This window comes from Dipodomys merriami, unplaced genomic scaffold, assembly GCF_024711535.1.
Source record: "Dipodomys merriami isolate MVZ:Mamm:240054 unplaced genomic scaffold, mDipMer1.0.p SCAF_12, whole genome shotgun sequence".
Lineage (NCBI taxonomy): Eukaryota > Metazoa > Chordata > Mammalia > Rodentia > Heteromyidae > Dipodomys > Dipodomys merriami.
In genome coordinates, this window is record NW_027202493.1 from 4,430,943 (window position 1) to 4,452,268 (window position 21,326).

A 21,326-nucleotide genomic window follows, 5' to 3' on the forward strand; every position below is an offset into this window, starting at 1 on the left:
AAGACAACTAAAATAATTTCATAACTATATTATCTTCATATTCCATCTTTATTATAAGTAAACCATTTCAAAAATTATATTAAATCCCAAACCAAGAATAAAAACTTACTTTTGCTTCAGGTGTACCATATGTGGTTTCTGATTTATTGGAATAATATAGGATACCTCCTCCTAGAGAGTCCAGAACAACAGAAAGTTTAGATAAGATTAATACAAGAAGTGAAGCAACAACTCTATATCAAAGCAAGAAAACAAGGCTTGCAATGTCTTCATAAAACTAGCACAAACTACATATGATTTACAATCTGCAATAAGATATTTGTATTTTTAGCACTTATGTGTTATATAAATACATCCTTCTTATATACACAAAATCAGCCAATCTGAGAACTTATACTGAATGAGGAGTCTATATACAACTAACTTCTAACCTCTTCTGAAAACAAACTGTATGCTCTGCTGTAATCTCTAGTTAGGTGGCATCATTAGAATAATAAGATAAAATGTACCAGTGAAGCTTACTCCACCTAGCACAAAACTTATTTAACCATTTTCTTTAAACTCATGCTAAATGACATTTTCTACTTCCTATATTTTTAATATTTTTATTGTTATTATAAATGTGATATGCAGCGGAGTTACAGTTGCATAAGTCAGGTACAGGGCACATTTTGGGGACAATGTCACCCTTCCCTCACTCTCTCCCAGTTTTTCCTTCCCATCCCAACCCACAGGTGGTACAGTTCATTTTCAACATAGTGTCCAGTGAGTACCAATGCTACATTTGTTCATCATTTATCCCTCCATTTCTATGCTTCCCCTTACTACTTTCTATATTTTTAAACGAACAGTTCTCCATCAAAATGCTCTATTTTCAAATTATAACACTGATCTCAAGAGGTTGGAATATCTACAAATCAGAACACCAGAGTAACAAGATTTTTATCTGGAAAAAAAGACGTTGTAAAACCAAAAGTTAGACTTTCTGAGCAAAGAAAAAATAAAGCATATAAAAACGAAAAGGAGACAGAAAAAGAGCAGCACCCCCAGAATCTGTGAAGAGAAGCAACCATGACACTGTACAGACCAGAGGACAGAGCAGGAGGCTCCAGGTCTGCACAGGGTCAAAATGAGACCAGCAGCTCAGTGGAGATAAGCTGATACCGCATACCTAAATGTAATGTGGGAAGAGCAGCACTTCACCTCCGTGGTAATATTCCTAACACTCTTTAGCTCAGTCTAACCATAAGAAAACCTCAAAGACGAGTTCAGTGGCATTCTACAAATTACCTGTCCAAAAATACTCTTCAAAACTGTTGAAGTTATGAAAAACAAGGAAAGACTGAGATGTAGAACAAAGGAGGCGAAAAAGATATGAGATGTAGTACTCTGAAACATCAATGAGAAACGGGTGGAATCCAAATAAAGCAGTTCAAATAATTGTGATATACTCATGTTACTTTCTGAGTTCAATGCAGCATCATAATTGCATGCATCTTACCATGAGGGAGAAGTAGTGAGCTGCATATGGGAATACACTGTAGTATCTTTGAAATCTTCTGTAAATCTGAATTTATTCCAAAGTTTTTGATTATTTTTAAAAGCAAAAAACAAATTAAGGAAAAGGGTAAAACAAGTGTATGGCAGATATATGGCAGAATTACCCAAAAGAACTTTCTGTGAATTTAGATTCAAAATGGTAAGAAAATGCTTTCTGCGAGAGGTCAATCTAAATGTGATAAGTGAGCAAAGATGCTTGCTGATGCATCTTTATCTTGTTCAAAAGGGGACTTGATGTGCAAATGGTTATACTAACTAGTTCTTAGGTCAATGTGTTTTGAGATAAGTGAGATAAGTCAAGCTCAAAGCCAAGCAAATATGTTTTGATTCAGATGTGGGAGGTGGGCCTAAAAGACATTTCTATTTGTGCTTAAATGCATGCATACATATAACTACATACATATAGAACATAACTCTAACTATTAGGACTAGGTAAGAGGAAGGGGAAAAGGGAAGAGGGGAAAAAAGATGGAAACAGATAACTTCAAAATACAAGGCAGGAATTGTGAGAAAAACCAACTTTTCTATCAGAGTAGGTTGCTTCCTTTCTGTCAGTGAAAGCTGTTGATCAATAGGTGATTGAGAAAGCAAGTGAAGAGAAAGCAATAGTGTTATTCTGAGCAAAAAACTATATATCAGAAATACCATCGTGAAACCCCTGGGTGCAATGAATAAATGCTGGTGGAAAAAAATGATAGGAAAGTTAAAAACGGTCTCTGATGGGGTACAGATATCCCATAACCCTTGGGATACAGCCAAAGAAGTACAAGGAAAGAATTTTATAACAATCAGTATCTACCTAGGAAAAACCAAAGACCTCATAAAAAGCATCCACCATTGTACCTCAAAGAACTAGAAGATTTTTACAAAATCCAAACTGATACAAAAAGAAATTATAACAGAGTAGAAATGAAATAAACCCTCAAAAGCAATATAAAATGTCAGTTAAATGAGTTTGGACTTTTGAGAAGTTGCATTAACAGGAAGAGTAGACTTAAGTAAATAAAAATAGAGATATAAAGGAGACATTGCCACTAACACCACAGAAATGTAAAGAATCATTACAGACTATATCTGTATGCCAGTATACTGGAAAACTTAGGCTAGATGGACAAATGCCAGGTTATGTACAAAGACTGACTTATTAAGAAATATAAAACTTGAATAAAACAATAATGATTAATGATGATCAAATCAGTAGTAAAAAGCCTCACATCAATGAAAAGCCAAGGGCCAGATGGGAAAACTAAAAATTCATTTGGAGGCAAAAAATACTCCAAATAGAAAAAACAATCCTGAGTGAACAGCAACGCTGGAGCTATCACAGTGCCTATTTCAAATTATACTACAAAGCTATGGAAACAAAAATAATGGTCCCGGCTCAGGACATGAAACCCAAGAGAACAGTGTAAGTTACCAGTGGATGAACTGCATATGCACAGCTAGATGATGCTCAATAAAATGCCAAAACACGGGTTGGAGAAAAGACAGCACCTGTTACAGGGAAAACTGGGTATCTATATGCTAAAAACTGAAACTATCTCTCCTTCTGTACAAAACTCAGTTTAGAATAGTTTCAAATCTCAGAACCTGGAAAAGCTGTTGCTGCTATTGATGCATAACATACTGCTATTATTGGTCTTTTTATATAAATATAAATATATATACATATATATAATTTGAATTTTTGGAAACTTTAGCTGTGCTGTCAACTTTGGAAAAAGTATCCCAGTTTACCGTGTTGAGTTGGCATTGTACAGAAATTAATAGCCATATTGGCCTAGAAATGTTAAACTTATTTTTTTCCATTTGTACAGTGGAAAACGCACTGTATTAAATATGTAAGGTCTTATCTACGTGGGTTTGATTACAGAAACTAATAAAATATTCTCTAAATAATGAAAAAAAGAATAGTTTCAAATCTATGTAAGACCTCAAAACTACTTCAGGAAAATGCTCTAACTTACAGACATCAGCACTGAGCTACTGAGTAGGACTTTAGCTGCTCAGGAGAAAACAGCAAAAACTAATCACTGAGATTAAAAAGCTTCTGTACAATCTTTAGGAGGGAAAGGAGGACACAGAACTTCAGGGAAAAAGAATGAAGAAAAGCAGCAGTAGAACTCACTGGACACTGATGAAAGTGATCTGCACAAAGCATGGATGAAGATGGGAGGGAGGGACTGGGAGAGATTGAGGGAACAGAAGACACAGTACAAAAGGAAATGTAGTCATTACCTGACTCAAATAACTGTAATCCCTTTGTAAATTACCTCTATCGTAAATAAAAAAGTAAATTAATAATAAAAAGAGTTAATAGAACTTGAGCACTTATCACAGAAAAAAAAGCTTCTGTGCAGCAAAAGAAACAATTACCTACAGAATAGGAGAAAAATAGTTGCCTTTACAAGGTTAATATCCACAAGATCTAAAGCATTAAAATTAAAAAAACAAACACCTGGGCTGGGAAGGTGGCTCAGTGGTAGAGCGCTTGCCTTGCATGCCTGAGGCCCTGGGTTCGATTCCTCAGCACCACATAAGCAAAAAGAAAAAAGCCGGAAGTGGCGCTGTGGCTCAAGTGGTAGAGCGCTAGCCTTGAGCTGAAGAGCTGAGAGACAGCACCCAGGCCCAGAGTTCAGGCCCCAAGACCGTACCCAAAAAAAAAAAAAAACACCAAAAGAACTAGTAGTCTGAACTTTATCTGGTCAAATGAACGGAATAGACATTTTTTTTTTCGGAATAGACATTTTAGCCATCAAGAAAATTCAAATAACTTTTTAAGAAAGAAAGAAAATGAAAATTCAAAATACAGAGATCCCATCTGACCCCAATCAGAGTAGTTATCATATCATCAAGAAAACAGGGAAACAAATATGGCCCCTTGCTGACACTACCTTCCCCATGTCTCCAGGACCCAGAAACAAAATCTCACATACACTGGCTATAATGGGAGATGGACAAATTAGTAAGCTAGCAAATTAGTAAGCTAACAAATTAGTAAGCTAGCAAGAAGAAAGTAGCTAGAAAAAAAAAAGAACATTCTAAATCTCAAAAGTAACAAAGCAAAAACCCTTACTCTGAGAGAGCCAGGACAATTTCAGAGGTTTTCTCCATCTCAACACCATCCGGCCTAGAACCTAGTCTCTTTTTTATTCATTTCTACCCTGCTTTACTGTTTCTGGAAACACCTATCAAATTAAAAACTCTACACATGAAATAAAAAATACAATTCAAACACACTGGAAAGTAGAGCAAATAGAAGACAAACGATCACCACTCAAAGACCAGAGAGTCTCATTAAGACTTTCAACATCTTTAGCCATCAAGGAAATGAAAGTTAAAACTATACTGAGATTGCATCCCACCCCAGTCAGAATAACTATCAGCAAGAAAAACAGATATTTCTGTTTCCAAAAAAATAGAGCAACGAAAGGTTTTCTTGTCTAAGAGTTGGTAGGTGCAAGAAGGAGCAATAAAAAAGGATGCTTGGGTTAAAGAATATTCTTAGTCATTTCGGTAAACACTATTCCTTACATCTGAATGTCCTATATAGCTCCTTGATAGGACTGAGATAAGAAACTTAAGTCTTCACCATTATTTTTTTTGTATTTGAACTTCTAAAAATAATTTATTATGAAAAAATTGACAAAGGATAAAGCAGATCATTCTAATTAAGACATTTGCTTTTACCAACAAAATCTCAAATTCCCTATCAATAGCAATATTACATATTTATATTTATACTATAATGGGGTCAATATATTTTACAGCTGGGTAATAAAAATAAGAAAATTCCTATAATAATTTAAATTGTGAAAAATGTTTCTTACATTTCCTTCTTTTGATTGTGCACTTCCTTGGACTTTCTCTGGTAAGATGATTTCTATTGAATTTTGAGAACCTGAAGAAATTTAAATAAAAGTTGTTAACCCTGAATTTACTTTAAATAAATTCTATTCAGCTTCATTCATAAGGTTTACTTATGCAAGTACAAATGGCTCATTGTTAGAACTCTTCTTAAAACCTAACTAGAATCCATCAGAGAAGATTTGCATGGTCCCTGTGTAAAGATGACATGTAAATTCATCAGGTGTTCCCTATTCAAAAGAAAATAACAAAACATTCAATTTTGAAAACAGTCATAAAAGGCCAAAGATAGTGAGAGAAGAGGTATTCCACTTTCATTACCTTTTCTTTTCTTGAACAAAATAGAATGGAAAAAATAATAAACAGATCAACAATATGCTCTAAGAAAACCTTTCTGAAGGGTGGTGGTGTAGTTTAAATAGGAGAACACCAGCTATGCAAGCACAAAGGCCCTAAATTCAGTCCTTATACCACAAGAAAAGAAAGAAAAAGAAAGAAAGGGAGAGAGAAATAGAGAGAGGGACGGAGGGAGGGAGGGAAGGAGAAAAGGAAGGGAAGGAAGGGAAGGAAAGAAACTTCCTGAAATAAAAGGTTTGAAACAATGAACTAGAAAGTACAGTGCATTTCAGGAATGACCTACAGTAATGAGTCAAAACCAAGGCATATTATACTGAAATTATTAAGTTGCTAAAAGATTCCTATAAAAACATGACAAAAAATAAAATCATTTTGAGCATAAAGGGATAAAAACAGTCTGCCTTGAATATTTAATGTTGCAATACTGAATAACAATTTCTAAAAATCATATATATATAATGTGTATATGCTTTTATAACTTTCCTTAAATATATATATACATACACATATATCTTTTCTTAAATATAAATATATTCAATATATAAATTTAATATATAATATACTCATATAAATTAATCTATAAGTTAATATATATTATAAATATATGTTATATCTTAATATATATACACAAAAAGAAATTGAAGACCCTAGAAATTTATACCCTGCAAAACTATTGAAACAAAAGACAGATATTTTCAAGTAAATATTGAAGAAAATGATTTAGGTCTGTCTTCCACAAAAACAGAATAATTTCTCCCAATAAATATATTAATAAAATATGAGAAAAGGCCTAGTAGTGAGCATTAAATGAATAATAAGAGCAATAAATAAGACAAATAACAAAATAAGAATGAAATCTGCAGCAACTGTTGGAGCTGTAGTTATATCCTACACGCAAGCGTTAAAAATCTGATATTGGAGATATGCAAGCAAATATACCAACATTGACAAATGTAGTTAGAGAGAGAAAAAAGCATAAGCATACCAATTTCCTTAAAGTTACTGTAGGCAATGGTCAAAATGTGAGCTAAGCTCAAAATAAGTAGTAATAAAATTGTTTCCTGGTATAAAGGTACAAAAAAATCATATTAAGTAAAGTAAGCCAGACCCAAATAAACATAGGTTCCATGGTTTCCCTCATTTATAATAATTAGTATATGTCTAGGATAGTCCTAGCAGATGATTATAGCTCAATAGCTATGTACATATTACCCACATAGAATGATGCTAATCAAAATGATCTCCAGGATATGGAAACAAGAGAGTTTTTTTGGTGGTTGTGTTTGTTTAGTGTACTGTTTGCAGTTATTTCTTTCACCTTTTGTTTTTTTCTCCTCTGGTTAACTCCCCATGGTCACTGTTTCTGATTTCAGTACCCTTTATCTTGTTTATAAGTTTATCCGATTTGGGGAACAGAAGGGGAATCACAGAAATGGCAGGACAAAGGGTGAACCAATGCAACAGTGATACTCACAAGACACTATGTTGTAAAGTTGAACTTTACAACTTCAGGAGGGATGGGAGTGGGGGGGAGGAAAGCAGTAGAAAATGAGGAAGGGGGTAACACTGTTCAAAAAGAAATATACTCATTGCTTTAATCATGTAACTGTAACCCCTTTAATAGCAGCTTTACAATACAGTAAAGTTAAAAACAACAATAAAAGAAAACCCAAAATTAAAGCAATCATAATCATTCAGCAAAAATAGAGAGCAGGTTAACATTAGATTTTCCCATTACTCATTGTAATCACTAGGGACAACATAAGTAAAAGCTTGCATATATTATGTAAAATAGATGCTATATTTTCAAATTAAGAAAACAACATACCCAAGTCAACAGGATAACAAAACAAAGATTTATGGTCCATATTGGACTGTGAATGCATAACATAAATGCATAACATAAACAGAAATGACTAAAATAGTACAAATATCAGGTGTTCCCTATTCAAAAGAAAATAACAAAACATTTCATTTTGAAAACATATAGTCACAAAAAGCCAAAGGTAGTGATAGAAGAGGTATTCCACTTTCACTAAACTTTTTTTACATACCAATGAAGACAGAAAAATATTCAGACTGAATTTAGAAAATCAGAACCCAATTTACTCAGACCTTCTCTATGATATTCAGCACTAGCTTTAGCCTGATACTTGAGGACCTAAAATGCCACTGTGTTTTCATTTGAAGAAGAATGAATGCTCACCAATAGTCAGTAGGACTTTATATTCAAATACATGAATGCACCCATGGATGTACAAACAGATTCTACACCCAGGTGTAGAACAGATGAGTAAAAAAGTAGCTTGTGGGAGTCACACATGGTCTCCCTGGCTGTTATAACAGGGAAAGTCAAATGGGAGTCCCTGAGTATCATCGCTACCTTCTCCAAAACATTCAATTAAGCCACAGTCTTTCAGTATTCACACACGAGTCTCAGCATGGCCAAACCAAAATACACAAAGGTGACGAGTCCATTATAAGCCCATTTGATTTGTTTGACCTGTAAAAATGGAAGACAAGTTATTGGGAATGACAAGGATCTTCTTAAATGTATTCAAGTAATGACTGAAATAACAGACATTGTTCCAAATATAGTCTCTTTGCTGAGGGAATCAGTACTAGCTTTGGCACCTATAGGCTCCCAGTGATAGGAAAAGATAGTTTTTTTCTTTTCAAATAAGCCAAGAAACAGGATGGAATAGGAGAAACCCTAGGTCTCCTTGGCACAGGCTGAAATTTTCTTAATAGAGACTGAGAAACACAACAAATCAAAGAAAGGTTGGACAAATGGGATTGCATGAAATTGCAGAGCTTCTGCATGGCAAAGGACATAGCTAGCAAGATCAATAGAAAGCCCACGGATTGGGAGAAGATCTTCACTAGCCATACAACAGACAAGGGTCTCATATCTAAAATATACTTGGAACTCAAAAAATTAAATCACCCAACAACAAATCTTCAAAGAAACAACTGCCCAATAAATAAGTGGGCTAAAGACTTAAAGAGAAACTTCTCTCAAGAGCAAAGGATGGCCAATAGACACATGAAGAAATGCTCAACCTTTCTAGCCATAAAAGAAATGCAAATCAAAAGAACATTGAGATACCATCTCACCCCAGTTAGAATGGCTATAATCAAGAACTCTAATAACAACAGATGCTGCAGGGGATGTGGACAGAAGGGAACCTTAGTGCATTGTTGGTGGGAGTGTAAACTTGTTCAACCACTTTGGAAAGTAGTATGGAGGGTCCTAAAAAGACTTCACATAGAGCTCCCCTATGACCCAGCAATCCCCCTTTTGGGCATTTACCCAAATGTTCACAAACAAGACCACACTAAAGCTACCAGCACAACTATATTTATTGCAGCCTTATTTACCATAGTTAAGGTATGGAACCAACCCAGATGCCCCTCAGTAGATGAATGGATCAAGAAAATGTGGTATATATACACAATGGAATTCTATGCCTCCATCAGAAAGCATGACATTGCCCCATTTGTTAGGAAATGCAAAGACTTGGAAAAAATTCTATTAAGTGAAGTAAGCCAGGCCCAAAGAAACATAGGTCCTATGGCTTCCCTTATTTGCAAGAACTAGTATATGTCTGAGTCAAGCAGAAAAGGTCAGATAAGTTGATGTTAGGGAAATGAACCCTAAGATATGTATTCAAATGTTTTTTTCTTTCATGCAATTGTTTCTAACACATTTATAAGATTATTTCTTTGTTGCTTTGTATGTCCCTCCCCCACGGTATAACCCCTGCTTTCATGGTATTTGATGTTGGTATAATTTGTGGAGGGGAAGGGAAAAAACAAATCGTTTAAACAGGGATACAGGTGGACCCATTGCAACAATGAGATGTACAAGTCGTTATGTCGAAAACGAACTTTACAACTTTGGTGGGGGGGGAGGGTTAGGTTGGGGGACAGAGGGAGGATGGGATGGGAAGGGGAAACAAAGGAGGAGGCTACAATGCTTGATAAGAAATGTACTCATTTTCTTGCCCATGTAATTGTAACCCCTCTGTACAGTATTTTCACAATAAAAAAAAAATAAGCCAAGAATACCAGAAACAAGTTTGTAGTGTGCATGCGCGCACATGTACCTGAACACTCTCCTTTTAGCTAAGCCTACCACTCAAACCACAACTCCACTTCTGGCTTTTTGCTGGTTAATTGGAGACAAATGTCTCATTGTGTCTTTCCTGTCTAGCTGGCTTTGAAGCATGAGCCTCAAATATCCATATCCTGAGTAGGTGTGATTACAGGTGTGACCCACTAGCCTCTGGAAAGTTTATAGTTCTGATTGGCAGTGATGGCAGTATACCTTCTCCATCTTGCCCCAGCTGCTTATCAAATCCTTGTTTTTGTTTCTCCTTGGACCCCTGATGATCTCAACATTGCATGACCCCTAAGAGACATTCAAGTCCTAATCCCCCAGAACCTAGCAACCCCAGTTGCTAATCAGGTGTCCTTAAAATAGCAATGTACTTTCGATTCACTTAATCACAAGGTTTCTCATAGATAGAGAAAGCAAATGAGGGAACCATAGATTTAGCCAGGTTAAAAGGACTCAGCCCAATGTTCATGACTTGCATGTCAGGCCTACAAGAGAGCAAGATTTGCCCTTGAGTTTATTAAAACAATATTCTCCTTGATGAGTTTCTTCTCTCAGTGGCCCGTTTCCAGGGTAAGGGGGCAAGAGGGACTAAGGAGAGTGGGTCGCTGGGCTTTTGATGGAGTCAGGCCACAGACAGAGGACGTGGGTACAAGTAAAAGGCATCCTCCGCCCTCCACGGGAATGACAGCGCCCCATTGTCTTACCGGGCCTTGATACTAGCACGCCACCCAGCCAGGCCAGCTGCAGCACCAGGAGGAGCATGGTGTGTGGCTCCTCCGCACCGAGCATGGCGCTAGTATGGGTTATCGTTGAGCTGACCTGGTTGCTAGGGGCTGCCGTTGCCATAGGGATAATGTTGCTGTGCAAGATGCGGTGGCAAGGCCTGAGTTCCCGTTAGCCTTCAAGGGCGCCCTCTAGGGGCACGGAGGAGTCGGTGGTGTCTGCAACGAAGTGCTGGCATCCTGCAGTGCTCTCCCTATCCATAAACCTCTCCCAAATGATTGGCCTGCTGCCCCTCTGGAGCTGTCCCGAATCCCAGTCCCTATGGAGAGGCAGTCCTCTTTCGCCTCCTTTTGCTAACATGTTTATCCTGTGTTTTTCAGTATCAGACACTTTCTAGGTGCTTTTAAAGAGCAAGTGTGGTATCCTCAGCGGGCTGGGGGTGTGGCTCTTGAGAAAGCAGTGATGGTCTCTGGTGGCCAAAGGTCCCGGATTCTGTTCCCAGGATCACAAATAAAAAGAAAAATCTAACACATATTTCTTTTTGCTAAAGCCAAGCTTTGGTGGTGGTGATGGTGGTGGTGGTGATGATGATGATAATGATAAAAATTGATGAAGAAAAAAAACTAGCCCATTAGGAAGAGGTGATTTTCCTATTTTTGCAGTGTGCTATGATTTTTTTGCACCCTTACAATATGATATGGACTGTCATTTTTCTCTTGAGTTTGGTTTTCCACCAGCCTTTGGCTAAAATTAATGCAATATTCTCTTCAGATTGAAGATATCCTTCTCTTCAGAATAACCTAAAGGTACCTCAGTGCAACATATCCACTCATTCGTGCAGTGAAAGATTCCTACATTACAGCAAGTTTGTTCAAGGGGAAAATCTAGCCAAGTATCTGCCTTGGTACTGTATGTAAAGTTTTCTAAACTTAGATGTCTATCTGCCACTTATTCACATCTTCAGTATTTCTGCCCTCTGACTTCTGATCTTTCCTGAGAATTGATTTATGTCCTTGGGCTTCAAAGCCTCCTTCCTACTAGCATCATCCCAGTTTCCATCTATGTGTACCAACTATAATTTTTCAATTCCTTTCAAATGCCAAAGAATGAATTTCTCAAACTCTGAGGCAGTCACGCACCTAAAACGTTCTGAGGGATCATGGAAATGCTTAGTAGGGGAGTTCACATTTCAAGTGACAGCTGGGATGTGACTTTATGGATGTGTGAAATTTCAACAGGGCACCCCAGCCTGAAAAATAATATCCTGAGCAAAATCAATGCAATGAAAAACTACACCTATCTTATAGCTCATAGGGTCAGCTAGTGCCAGCCCCAACAACAGCTCAGCCAAGCTGGCTTCACTTTGCTTCATAGCACTTAGAAGAAATGCTTAGACTAGCCAATGTTAAGTATTCTCAATGAATCTCGTTTTTATTTCTTTGTTCTTTCAACCTTTCCTGTTTGTCTTTAATACAACAGCCTATATGAGGTGCTGTAATACACACTTGTAATCCCAGCACTCAAGAGGCTGAGGCAGAAGGATTATGAACAAGCCCATGGTTCATTATATTTTGAAATGGCAGAAAAAGTGCCCCATAAGGAACTTATCCATATCCCCGTACCTGAGTCTTGCCAGATAGCAGGGTTTCAATAAACACAAAACTGGATAAAAATCTGGTTTCTTCTTTAAAAAAACAAACAAACCTATATTGTACTTAACCTCATTATGTAGAGAACCAGACTACCAAGAAAGGCAAAATATGACCCTCTAAACAAGGTTGATATGTCAAGCAAGCCAAACTCATATATTAGTTATCTTTGATTATTTGAAAATTGCAGGTTCTTGTTATGTATGCCAGTAAATATGAAAATCTTAAAGGACTTTCTTTGACATCTGATAGATCAAAACCCAGAACAGTTCAAGAATGAACCTAAGTGAAAATATGTAGAAAATACTTGAAAGCAAAATCACCTCAGATCAAATAGCCTTTCAGAAAACCTTTCTAACTAGTCAAGGATCCCAGGACTCATCTAATTCAAAGAACAGTGTGTTAAGTTCCACAGTTGCTACCTCACTAACTGCAGATTGTCAAGTGACAATTGCAACTACATTGCAACTACAAATGTTGAGGCTACACATGTAAAAGGCAGAAATGTTTTAATTATATATGAATCCATTCAGATACTTAAAGTGATAAACCATCTTTTGGAATGGCTTATTTTACTATCACCTGATTGTTAAAATAATGTGCTCTCTTCAGAGAACTAAAATTTCCATTTTCTTCAAAGCTAATCTGTTTTCCTTTCATCATAAAACTACTGTGTACAATTTGGCAAAAGTTTGATTCGGATTTTTTTTTTCCAAAATGGTATCTTTAAGGTTATGAGATTACAAATAGCTACACAAAAGTTTCAAGCATTTTGTTTACTGTAAATGTTTTATTTGTATTTATATACATACACAACCAAAATATTATTTAAAAAACTAATGAATTCAGTTAATACATTTTTATTAAACTTTATTATGAAAGTTTATGAAAATCTTTTAAGTGTTTAAAATTTCATTGCTCATGACATTTCTTCCATAGTAAAAATTCATTTTTAACACAGCTGAGATAACTCATAGATACCACACTAAAATTGGACTTAAGAAACCCTTCCCTTTCACCAGCCTAATTTCTATGAAAATATTATAGTCAAAGAGACATGATCCAGCACACCTTAGCAAATGTAAACATTCTAAATGATTTAATATCAAGCTTCAAAGATTCAGATTTTAGACTTAAAGTGCTCATGAAATTCTCAAGTGGTTTTATATAGCTCAATTGATTGAAGATATTATAGTTGTTCCTGCTTTATTATAGCTGTGACTCAACAGCCATCTTGATTAGATCTATTAAATACTTCGTACCTGAAAAAGTTTATACTTTAAAATAATGCTATTGTAAAATAATACCATGCCTTAACATGATGCATAAGAGAAATTCTAGTATTAAATTAAATTTTCTAACAGTCATTTATAGTTGAAAAATCACTAAAATGGAAGCTAACAACCATGTGTGTGAAGATTCACACTCTCAGCATATTTTTCACTTTCAAAATAATATAGATGACATCCTAAATAGGGTTCTTCTGAAGACAGAATCTTCGCTTACTTGTGTAGCAAACAAGAGACAAGATTTTAGTATACAATGGTTAATAATTTGTGCATGACAAAAAATATTAGCTATTATTGGTAGCTAATTAGTTTTCATAGGTGTCAGATTATCACATGTTCACCCACAAACTACTTATGGTCAAAAATGTAGGATTACATTTAAGCACATGATGACAAATCTTACACTAACAGAATACTTAGTTTGATCATTACAACACCACCTTCAAAATGCTTAATCCTTGGTAAAAAATATTAACTTCATGGAAGATGGACTAAGACATTCAGTGATGGAAATGGAGATAGTGCTCCATAAATTCCTGTGGCTCTACTGCATTTCCTTCTGTTTCTCAACTCCATGGTTGGTTTCTGCTTTTCTTAGCTAAGTTGTTTTGTAGTGTTTTGTTTTCATTCATAGTTGCAGGAGGAAGAAAAGCTTTTCAAGAAAATGTCAGGAAAAAAAAAGTTCAGTTCCCTGAAGACATCTGCAAAGACAAGGGCCCCCATCAAGTGAGGGAGCTGTACAAAGGAGGGGCAGGGGCTGGACGGGCAGGAACTAAGTTTCCCTGAGATGGTATTTTTGGATGTGGTGGAGGTGGCCTATGAGAAGAAAAAGAAAAAAAAAAACAGTTAATAGTGTATGGACTGAATAAAACTGTATTCATAACAAGCATAGTATCACTCTCAACCTCTCTGATAACAGATATAACAAGCACCATAGAGTTTTATTCCATAATTGATACTGTAGGAAAGTTATACCCAATTGTAAAATCAAATTGTAAAAGATGAAGGATACTAAGTGGATGAAGTAGTTTTGCTGTGCTGATAGAATTCAGCCGGCAAATTTCTGTTGACCGTAAAACTAGCCATATGCACGATGCCTACGTGCCCCTGATCATATGAAATAACATTTATCAAAATGAACTCCAGAAAATGGAAACAAGATGTTCTTTTCTTTGTTGTTGTTTTTCTTTTCTTTCCATCTTGTTCGTTTATATGTCTCTGGGAGGGAAAGAAGGGACACAAAAATGGAGGGACAAAGATTGAACTCAGTTGAAAATGAACTATACAACTTGTGGGTGGGGATAGGAGGAAAAAAACTGGCTGACAGCAAGGGAAGGGGTGACATTGTCCAAAAAGAAATGTCCTTATTATCTGACTTATGAAAGGGTAACCCCTCTGTACAACACCTTAATAATAACAATAAAATTATATTAAAAGTAAAAAACTAGCTGACCTTTCAGCTTCCTTCAACAGCATTCTCTCAGATAATTAAACATGCGGTTCTGTCTCAGCCTGTCTTTCTCAATCCTCATACTTTAACTCCTAGACACCCTTCCTTACCTGTGAATCCATTCCTGGTATTTCTCTACTCTAATATCACACTAGAATGGTTCCCAATGGGCACCTGTCTCTCAATTTTATCTATTCTTCATCTTAAATTTAATTTTAGTGTTCTCTTGAGTAACAGGAGGACCCACTTCAATGCTGAAATGCAACTGGCATTTGAAAGACTCTGCAAAGTGGGAGGGGTCAGATGTATTTTATATGGTGTAAAATATGATAATAAATTATCCCTTCTTCCATCTAAAATCTGTCTACTGAATGTTCAGTTCTTTGGTTTTGAAGTTGTAGAATCTGCATTTAGTCTTTTTAAGTTTCTAGTTTTGTGCTGAAATTGTCTATCTTGACTTACATAACTCACATAATACTATCATCATACTTATTTATGTATTATTTATTTATTTTTGGTGTCAGTACTGGGTTTTGAATTCAGTGCTGTGAGCTATCCTTCAGCTTTTTCACTTAAGGCTGGTGCACCACAGTGTGAGCCACAGCTCCACTTCTGGCTTTTTGGTGATTAACTGGAGATAAGAGTCTCATAGACTTCTCTGCCCAGGCTGGATTCAAACCACAATCCTCAGATCTCAGTTCCCTGAGTAGCTTGTTTTAAAATCCATGTTTGATAACTGTAAAGTAGATATCCTGAGTCTTAAAGATTTTAGTCACATTTTCTTTCTATGGCTGGCTTTTTTGGGAGGCCAGTCCAGGGGCTTAACTCTGGGTCTGAATGCTATCCCTGAACTTCTTTGGCTCAAGTCTAGCACTCTACCACTTGAGCCACAGCGCCACTTCCAGTTTTTTTATTTGGTGTGGGGAGGGGTAATTTATTGGAGATAAGAGTCGAATGGACTTTTCTGCCTGGGCTGGCTTTGAGCCACAATCCTCAGATCAAAGCCTCCTAAGTAGCTAGGATCACAGGTATAAGCCACCAGCTCCCAGGCCTGTGGGTTTATTTGTTTGTTTGTTTTGTTTTTAATGAGACAAATTAAGAAACAGTGCGGGGGCTGCGGGGGTAAATAGTGCTTCCTGACCTCTGGCGTCCCACACAAAGCCTAGCTGTTGGCCAGTAACCCTCCTCCTTGAAAGTCCTCTGTTTCTTGTCCTCTCCGCACAGTGAGTTTTTGAAAGCTGGCTTCCACTTCCCAACTTCTCACTTGCCAGCTGCAGAAGGGGGGGAGCATGTCCAACAGAGAAGTGGTCTCAAAGCTAGTCCTCTCTCGAATTCTTCCTGTCTTGGCCCTTGTCTCCACAAGCCCTTTCACCTCCCTGGTCTCCTCATAGTTCTTACATTCCTAGACGTTCCAGCTGTTCTCAATGGAAGGCCCTTTGGGTTTCTCTCACTGGTTATTGCAAAGATCCTAGCTCTTGCTCTTCTATACACTAAAGGCTTCAGCAGCAGTTCATTTTGAGTTGTTATTTCCTTTTGACACTCTACTAAATATGGCAAATTTTATAGGGGTTCTTAAAAAACCATTCTGAAAATTCTATTCTATCTAAACTTCTAAACTAAGTTGCTTAAAAAAAAATTTGGCCCCAAGTCAAGTTAAATACGAAAGAAACTGTAAGGCTATAAAACTATAGATTTTTTTCTGGTTAAGTAATTTAAGCAATTCACTTCTGACCTTGATGGAAACCGCTGAGGCTGCCTAGCTGCATAGGTTGGTACTGGATATCTATTTGCTTGGACAGGCTAAAAAGAAAAAAAAATAATAATCAAAGTTACTATCACAACATAGTCATGAATATATTTTGTGTATGCTTTGTTATTTCTATATAACAGTTAGTAAAATGCTTATATTGACAGACTACTTGTAATGCTAACATTTAAAAATCTTTTTCTTAAATGAGGTCAGGATACAGCTCAATAATAACAACACTTGTCTAGCATTCATGAGGTCCTGGGTTTTGCTGTCCATCTAACACCAAAAAATAAATATTGCTTACTTTGCTTACTTAAGAAAATCCTTACCATTGATCATAAAATTGTGTGTGTGTGTGTGTGTGTGTGTGTGTGTGTGTGTGTGTGTGTGTGTGTGTGTGTGTGTGTGTGTGTGTGTGTGTGTGTGTGTGTGTGTGTGTGTGTGTGTGTGTGTGTGTGTGTGTGTGTGTGTGTGTGTTTATTCTGGTTTTTTTTTTTGCTAGTTTGTTTTGCTGTTTTGTTTCAGCAGTTCTAGGCATTGAACTCAGGGCTCTTACTTATTATTTACAATTCCCATGGTAACTGGGATGATAGGTGCATGCCATCATGTCCAGCTTTTCCTGTTGAGATGAACTCTCAAATTTAAGGCCTCACACTCTCACTTGGCTTTTTCACTCAGGTCTGGTGCTCTATCATCTGAGCCATACCTCTCTCTACTTTCAGATTTTTGTTGGTTAGAGATAAGAGTTTCACAAACTTTCCTGCCTGGGCTGGCTTTGAACCATCATCCTCAGATCTCAACCTCACCAGTAGCTAGGATTACAGGCCTGAGCCTCCAGCACCTGGATTTTTGTATATATACACATACAAATATAAAAACATGAAGAAGGGCAGCTAACCATTTCAGTTCTAAGTAATTGGGAAGAATTTGAGAGTCTGATAACAGCAATTATTGGCATAGATATAAATCACCAGTGATGTTCATACAATCATCTTATAGCACTAACTCTTTAAAAACAATTGGAATTTCTTGAAAAGATTTAAACATTCAGACACTTAATTCCTAGGTGCCCTGAATTTGTGCTCTCCAATAGCATCTTATGCAATGATGGAATGTCTCTGTGTTCACTGATCTCTCACGGACAGCAGCCACAAGGGATTTGCTGAGGGTGGATAGTGTGAGTCAGGTATAGAATTCTTAATGTTGAGCAAATTTAATATGAAATGTGTATTTTGTATTCAGCGCAGTAGGGCTTTGAGATTGGAGTCCTCTGCTGCCCCCAGCACTCCAATAAAGACTCCAAATTAGGCTTCTCTGTGCTCACAACTGGATCTACCACACAACACATAGATAATAACAACCTAGCATAGTCACAGAAAACAACATGAACGAGAAGAGTATCTTTCCCAGCCTGGTTCATCATATTGCAACACTAGAATCTGGTCATACACACTGTGGGATATTTATGGAACAGCTGCGTAGTGAAAATGTTGGAGCACAGCTACAAGTAAAAGGGATAGATTATCCGCACGCCAGTGGCTCACGCCTATAATCCTAGCTACTTAGGAGGCTGAGATTTGAGGATCGTGGTTCAAAGCCAGCCGGGGCAGGAACGTCTGTGAGACAATTTAGCTCCAATTAACTACCCGAAAAACAAAAGTGGCACTGGGGCTCAAGTGGTAGAGCACTTGCCTTGAGGTGAAGAGCTCAGGGATACCACCTAGGCCCAGAGTTCAAACCCCATGACCAACAACAACAACAACAAAGGAATAGATCACTAAGTATTAAATGCAAAGCAGATAGATCACAAAGTATTAAATGCAAAGCAGATATATGTGTAAAAACCCAAATAAAGCACTCTGACAAGTTTTAAAGCATACAAAATAATATTATCAATTGCTCAAGCATATTGGTGTAAGCTTATCAGTACAAAGACACCCTTACCCCAATAACTGTAATACATTTGCAATGGCAATTGTGGCAATTGTGGTCCCATTGCAGGGACAATTAGTGCTCTCTAGTTGATCAGAAAGGAGGGGCGGGGGGAGTTCTGGGAACATGGCTCAGGAAAACCAGGCAATGAAAACAGAAAGGAGGTGGAAACAGCTAGTGATAGCACAGGAAGGACCCAGCTCACTTCTCAATCGTTGTGTCAAGGGAGACATTCTGAACCTCCAGATACCTCTTCTCACATCCTCAGCCATGGACTTTGCTGTTGCTCCTTGAAACTGCCCCTCTCCCCAGAAGACTTCCAAATTCCTATGAAGGTTTTATTTATACCTACATAACCATTTTTAATCTTGTTTTAAAGATACTAGAATGGAACCTAGAGTCTCATGCAAGCTAGGCAAGCGACTAAGAGTGATATAGATGTAGATATATTAATATTTATTGTATGTATGTATATATATGTATATATGTATATAGAGATACACATACACACAAATATCCAGCACCTTTTACTTAAGTCTTTAAACATGCAATACTCAACATAGCGAGGAAAAAAGTTTTTATTTTAAACTTACAGCTTGTCTGGAAGAAGCCACTGGAGAAACACTGTGAGAAGCACTTGCTGACTGTCTAGAAACACTGGCTGGATTTTTACCATCTGACCTGAAAGACACAATGACTTTAAGGTTAAGGTGAACACTTTTCTACAGAACATATCACACACAGCTTTGGTTTCCTTGCTACAGAATAATAATGGTGGTGACAGTGATAACCAGGTGACATGGAGTCTTCTGGCATGTCACACTTTTTTAACCCTTTATGTTAATAGGAAGAGTTATTAACCACATTTTGTAATAGTGTGAAATTGTAAGAAATTATAAAAAGTAGTCACTAAGGCCTATGTTCACAAACTTTTTCCTCCATTTTTCTAAAAAATCAAAGATGAGTAAAAGCAAATTCTTAGACTGAATAGGCAACATTTGAAGCAATCATTAAAAATTAGAAAGTCCAGAGTTATCAAACAGATTGGCTGGAGAGTCAGCTACAGTGAGACATTCAGAGTGACAGCTGGTGAACAACAAGAATATATAGGAGACAACAGAAGTGTGGAATTAAAACAAATGCCACAGGCTGATTCTTTGTATGGACTGGCCAGATGGAAGAATGACAAATGAGAAAGGACAGAAAGATAAATCTGTTTGAGAAACCTTTAAGGGCTGAAGCTAACATCAGTACACTCTGGGAAAATAATGTACTACTTGAGAAAGATGGCACTGAGGCAAGAGTGAATAATCAAGGCTAGGTAGAGGTATTCAGAAATCATTATTATAACAATAACTATTAAGTAAGGAGAATATGCAGCAATGTGCAACAAGCTTTATTTATCAGTATTTCCTCATTTTATCTTTAAAACACAGGTAATATTATTATTCCTCTTTTTAGGAAGCAAACCAAGGCTCCAAAAGTTTATTTGTTGTTTCAGTTTGTAATTTCATAACAAATGACTGATGTGAAATTTGAATTCAAATGTGATAATGAGGCCCAGGCTACATGCCCTGCACTTTATATACATAGACTAGAACTGTCACTTTTCTCTATCACAACTCATTTCTTTCTTTCTTTCTTTCTTTCTTTTGACGGTCATGGGGCTTGAACTCTGGGCCTGGGTACTACTGTCCCTGAGCTCTTCAGCTCAAGGCTAGCACTCTTCTACTTGAGCCTCAGCGCCACTTCTGGATTTGAGTAGTTTATTGGAGATGAGTCTCAAAGAAGCCTGGCGCCAGTGGCTCATGCCTGTAATCCTAGCTACTCAAGAGGCTGAGATCTGAGGATTGTGGTTCAAAGCCAACCCGGGCAGGAAAGTCTGTGAGACTCTTATCTCCAATAAACCACTCCAAAACCGAAAGTAGCGCTGTGGCTCAAGCAGTAGAGCGCTCGCCTTGAGCTGAAGAGCTGAGGGACAGCACCCAGGCCCAGAGATCAAGCCCCACGACTGACCAAAAAAAAAAAAAAAAAAAAAAAGAGTCTCAAAGACTTTCTTTCCCAGGCTGGATTTGAACCATGATCCTCAGATCTCCTAACTGAGTAGCTAGGATTACAGTGAGCTACCAGACCCTGCCTCACAACTCATTTCTTAAAATGTCTTTGAAACTGAAAACTGAAAATTCTTCCTTTTATAAGAACTGATAGACAAAATAAGTCATAGAATAAATATTTTCAACATCTACATAGTTTATTGTTACTCCATTTGTTAATCTAATCTATTTTTGCTGTAAGAGATGACTTAGCCACTAATACCTTTTTTTTTCTTAAGTAGCATTTTAATCAAGACAAGATTAATTACCTGGCATATTTATAGAAAGCACTGGACTTTCCACATACCTTAAAATTTCTCCAGTACCAAGGACCACTAAGAACAACCAATAACTACCAGCATTTAATCCGTCCTTTCTATATATTAACACACACATACATATGATTAGAGCTATGCATATATGATCTTTTACATTTGTAACTACATACTACATTATCCTTTTTGTTATAAATGGTTACTATAAACAATTTACTAATGTGCATAACGTTTTCAGATGCTAAAGAGCTATATCCT

At 36.9% G+C, this 21,326-nt stretch overlaps 2 protein-coding genes and 1 pseudogene across 2 annotated transcripts in view; 1 reads left to right on the plus strand and 2 right to left on the minus strand.

The window, feature by feature from the left end:
- Adam32 (ADAM metallopeptidase domain 32) overlaps nt 1-10,720 on the minus strand; it is a 104,891-nt gene extending 94,171 nt beyond the window's left edge. Inside the window, exons 1-3 of the mRNA XM_070016124.1 lie at nt 10,612-10,720; nt 5,391-5,461; nt 110-171 (exon numbers count right to left, since the gene is read on the minus strand). Coding sequence (XP_069872225.1) covers nt 110-171; nt 5,391-5,461; nt 10,612-10,696 — 218 coding nt within the window. The 5' untranslated portion in view covers nt 10,697-10,720. The remainder of the gene's footprint in view (nt 1-109; nt 172-5,390; nt 5,462-10,611) is intronic.
- LOC138823471 (U6 spliceosomal RNA) lies at nt 5,566-5,665 on the plus strand (annotated as a pseudogene).
- Nucleotides 10,721-13,064: 2,344 nt separating the features above from the next.
- Adam9 (ADAM metallopeptidase domain 9) overlaps nt 13,065-21,326 on the minus strand; it is a 104,586-nt gene continuing 96,324 nt past the window's right edge. Inside the window, exons 20-22 of the mRNA XM_070016125.1 lie at nt 19,294-19,381; nt 16,751-16,818; nt 13,065-14,384 (exon numbers count right to left, since the gene is read on the minus strand). Coding sequence (XP_069872226.1) covers nt 14,291-14,384; nt 16,751-16,818; nt 19,294-19,381 — 250 coding nt within the window. The 3' untranslated portion in view covers nt 13,065-14,290. The remainder of the gene's footprint in view (nt 14,385-16,750; nt 16,819-19,293; nt 19,382-21,326) is intronic.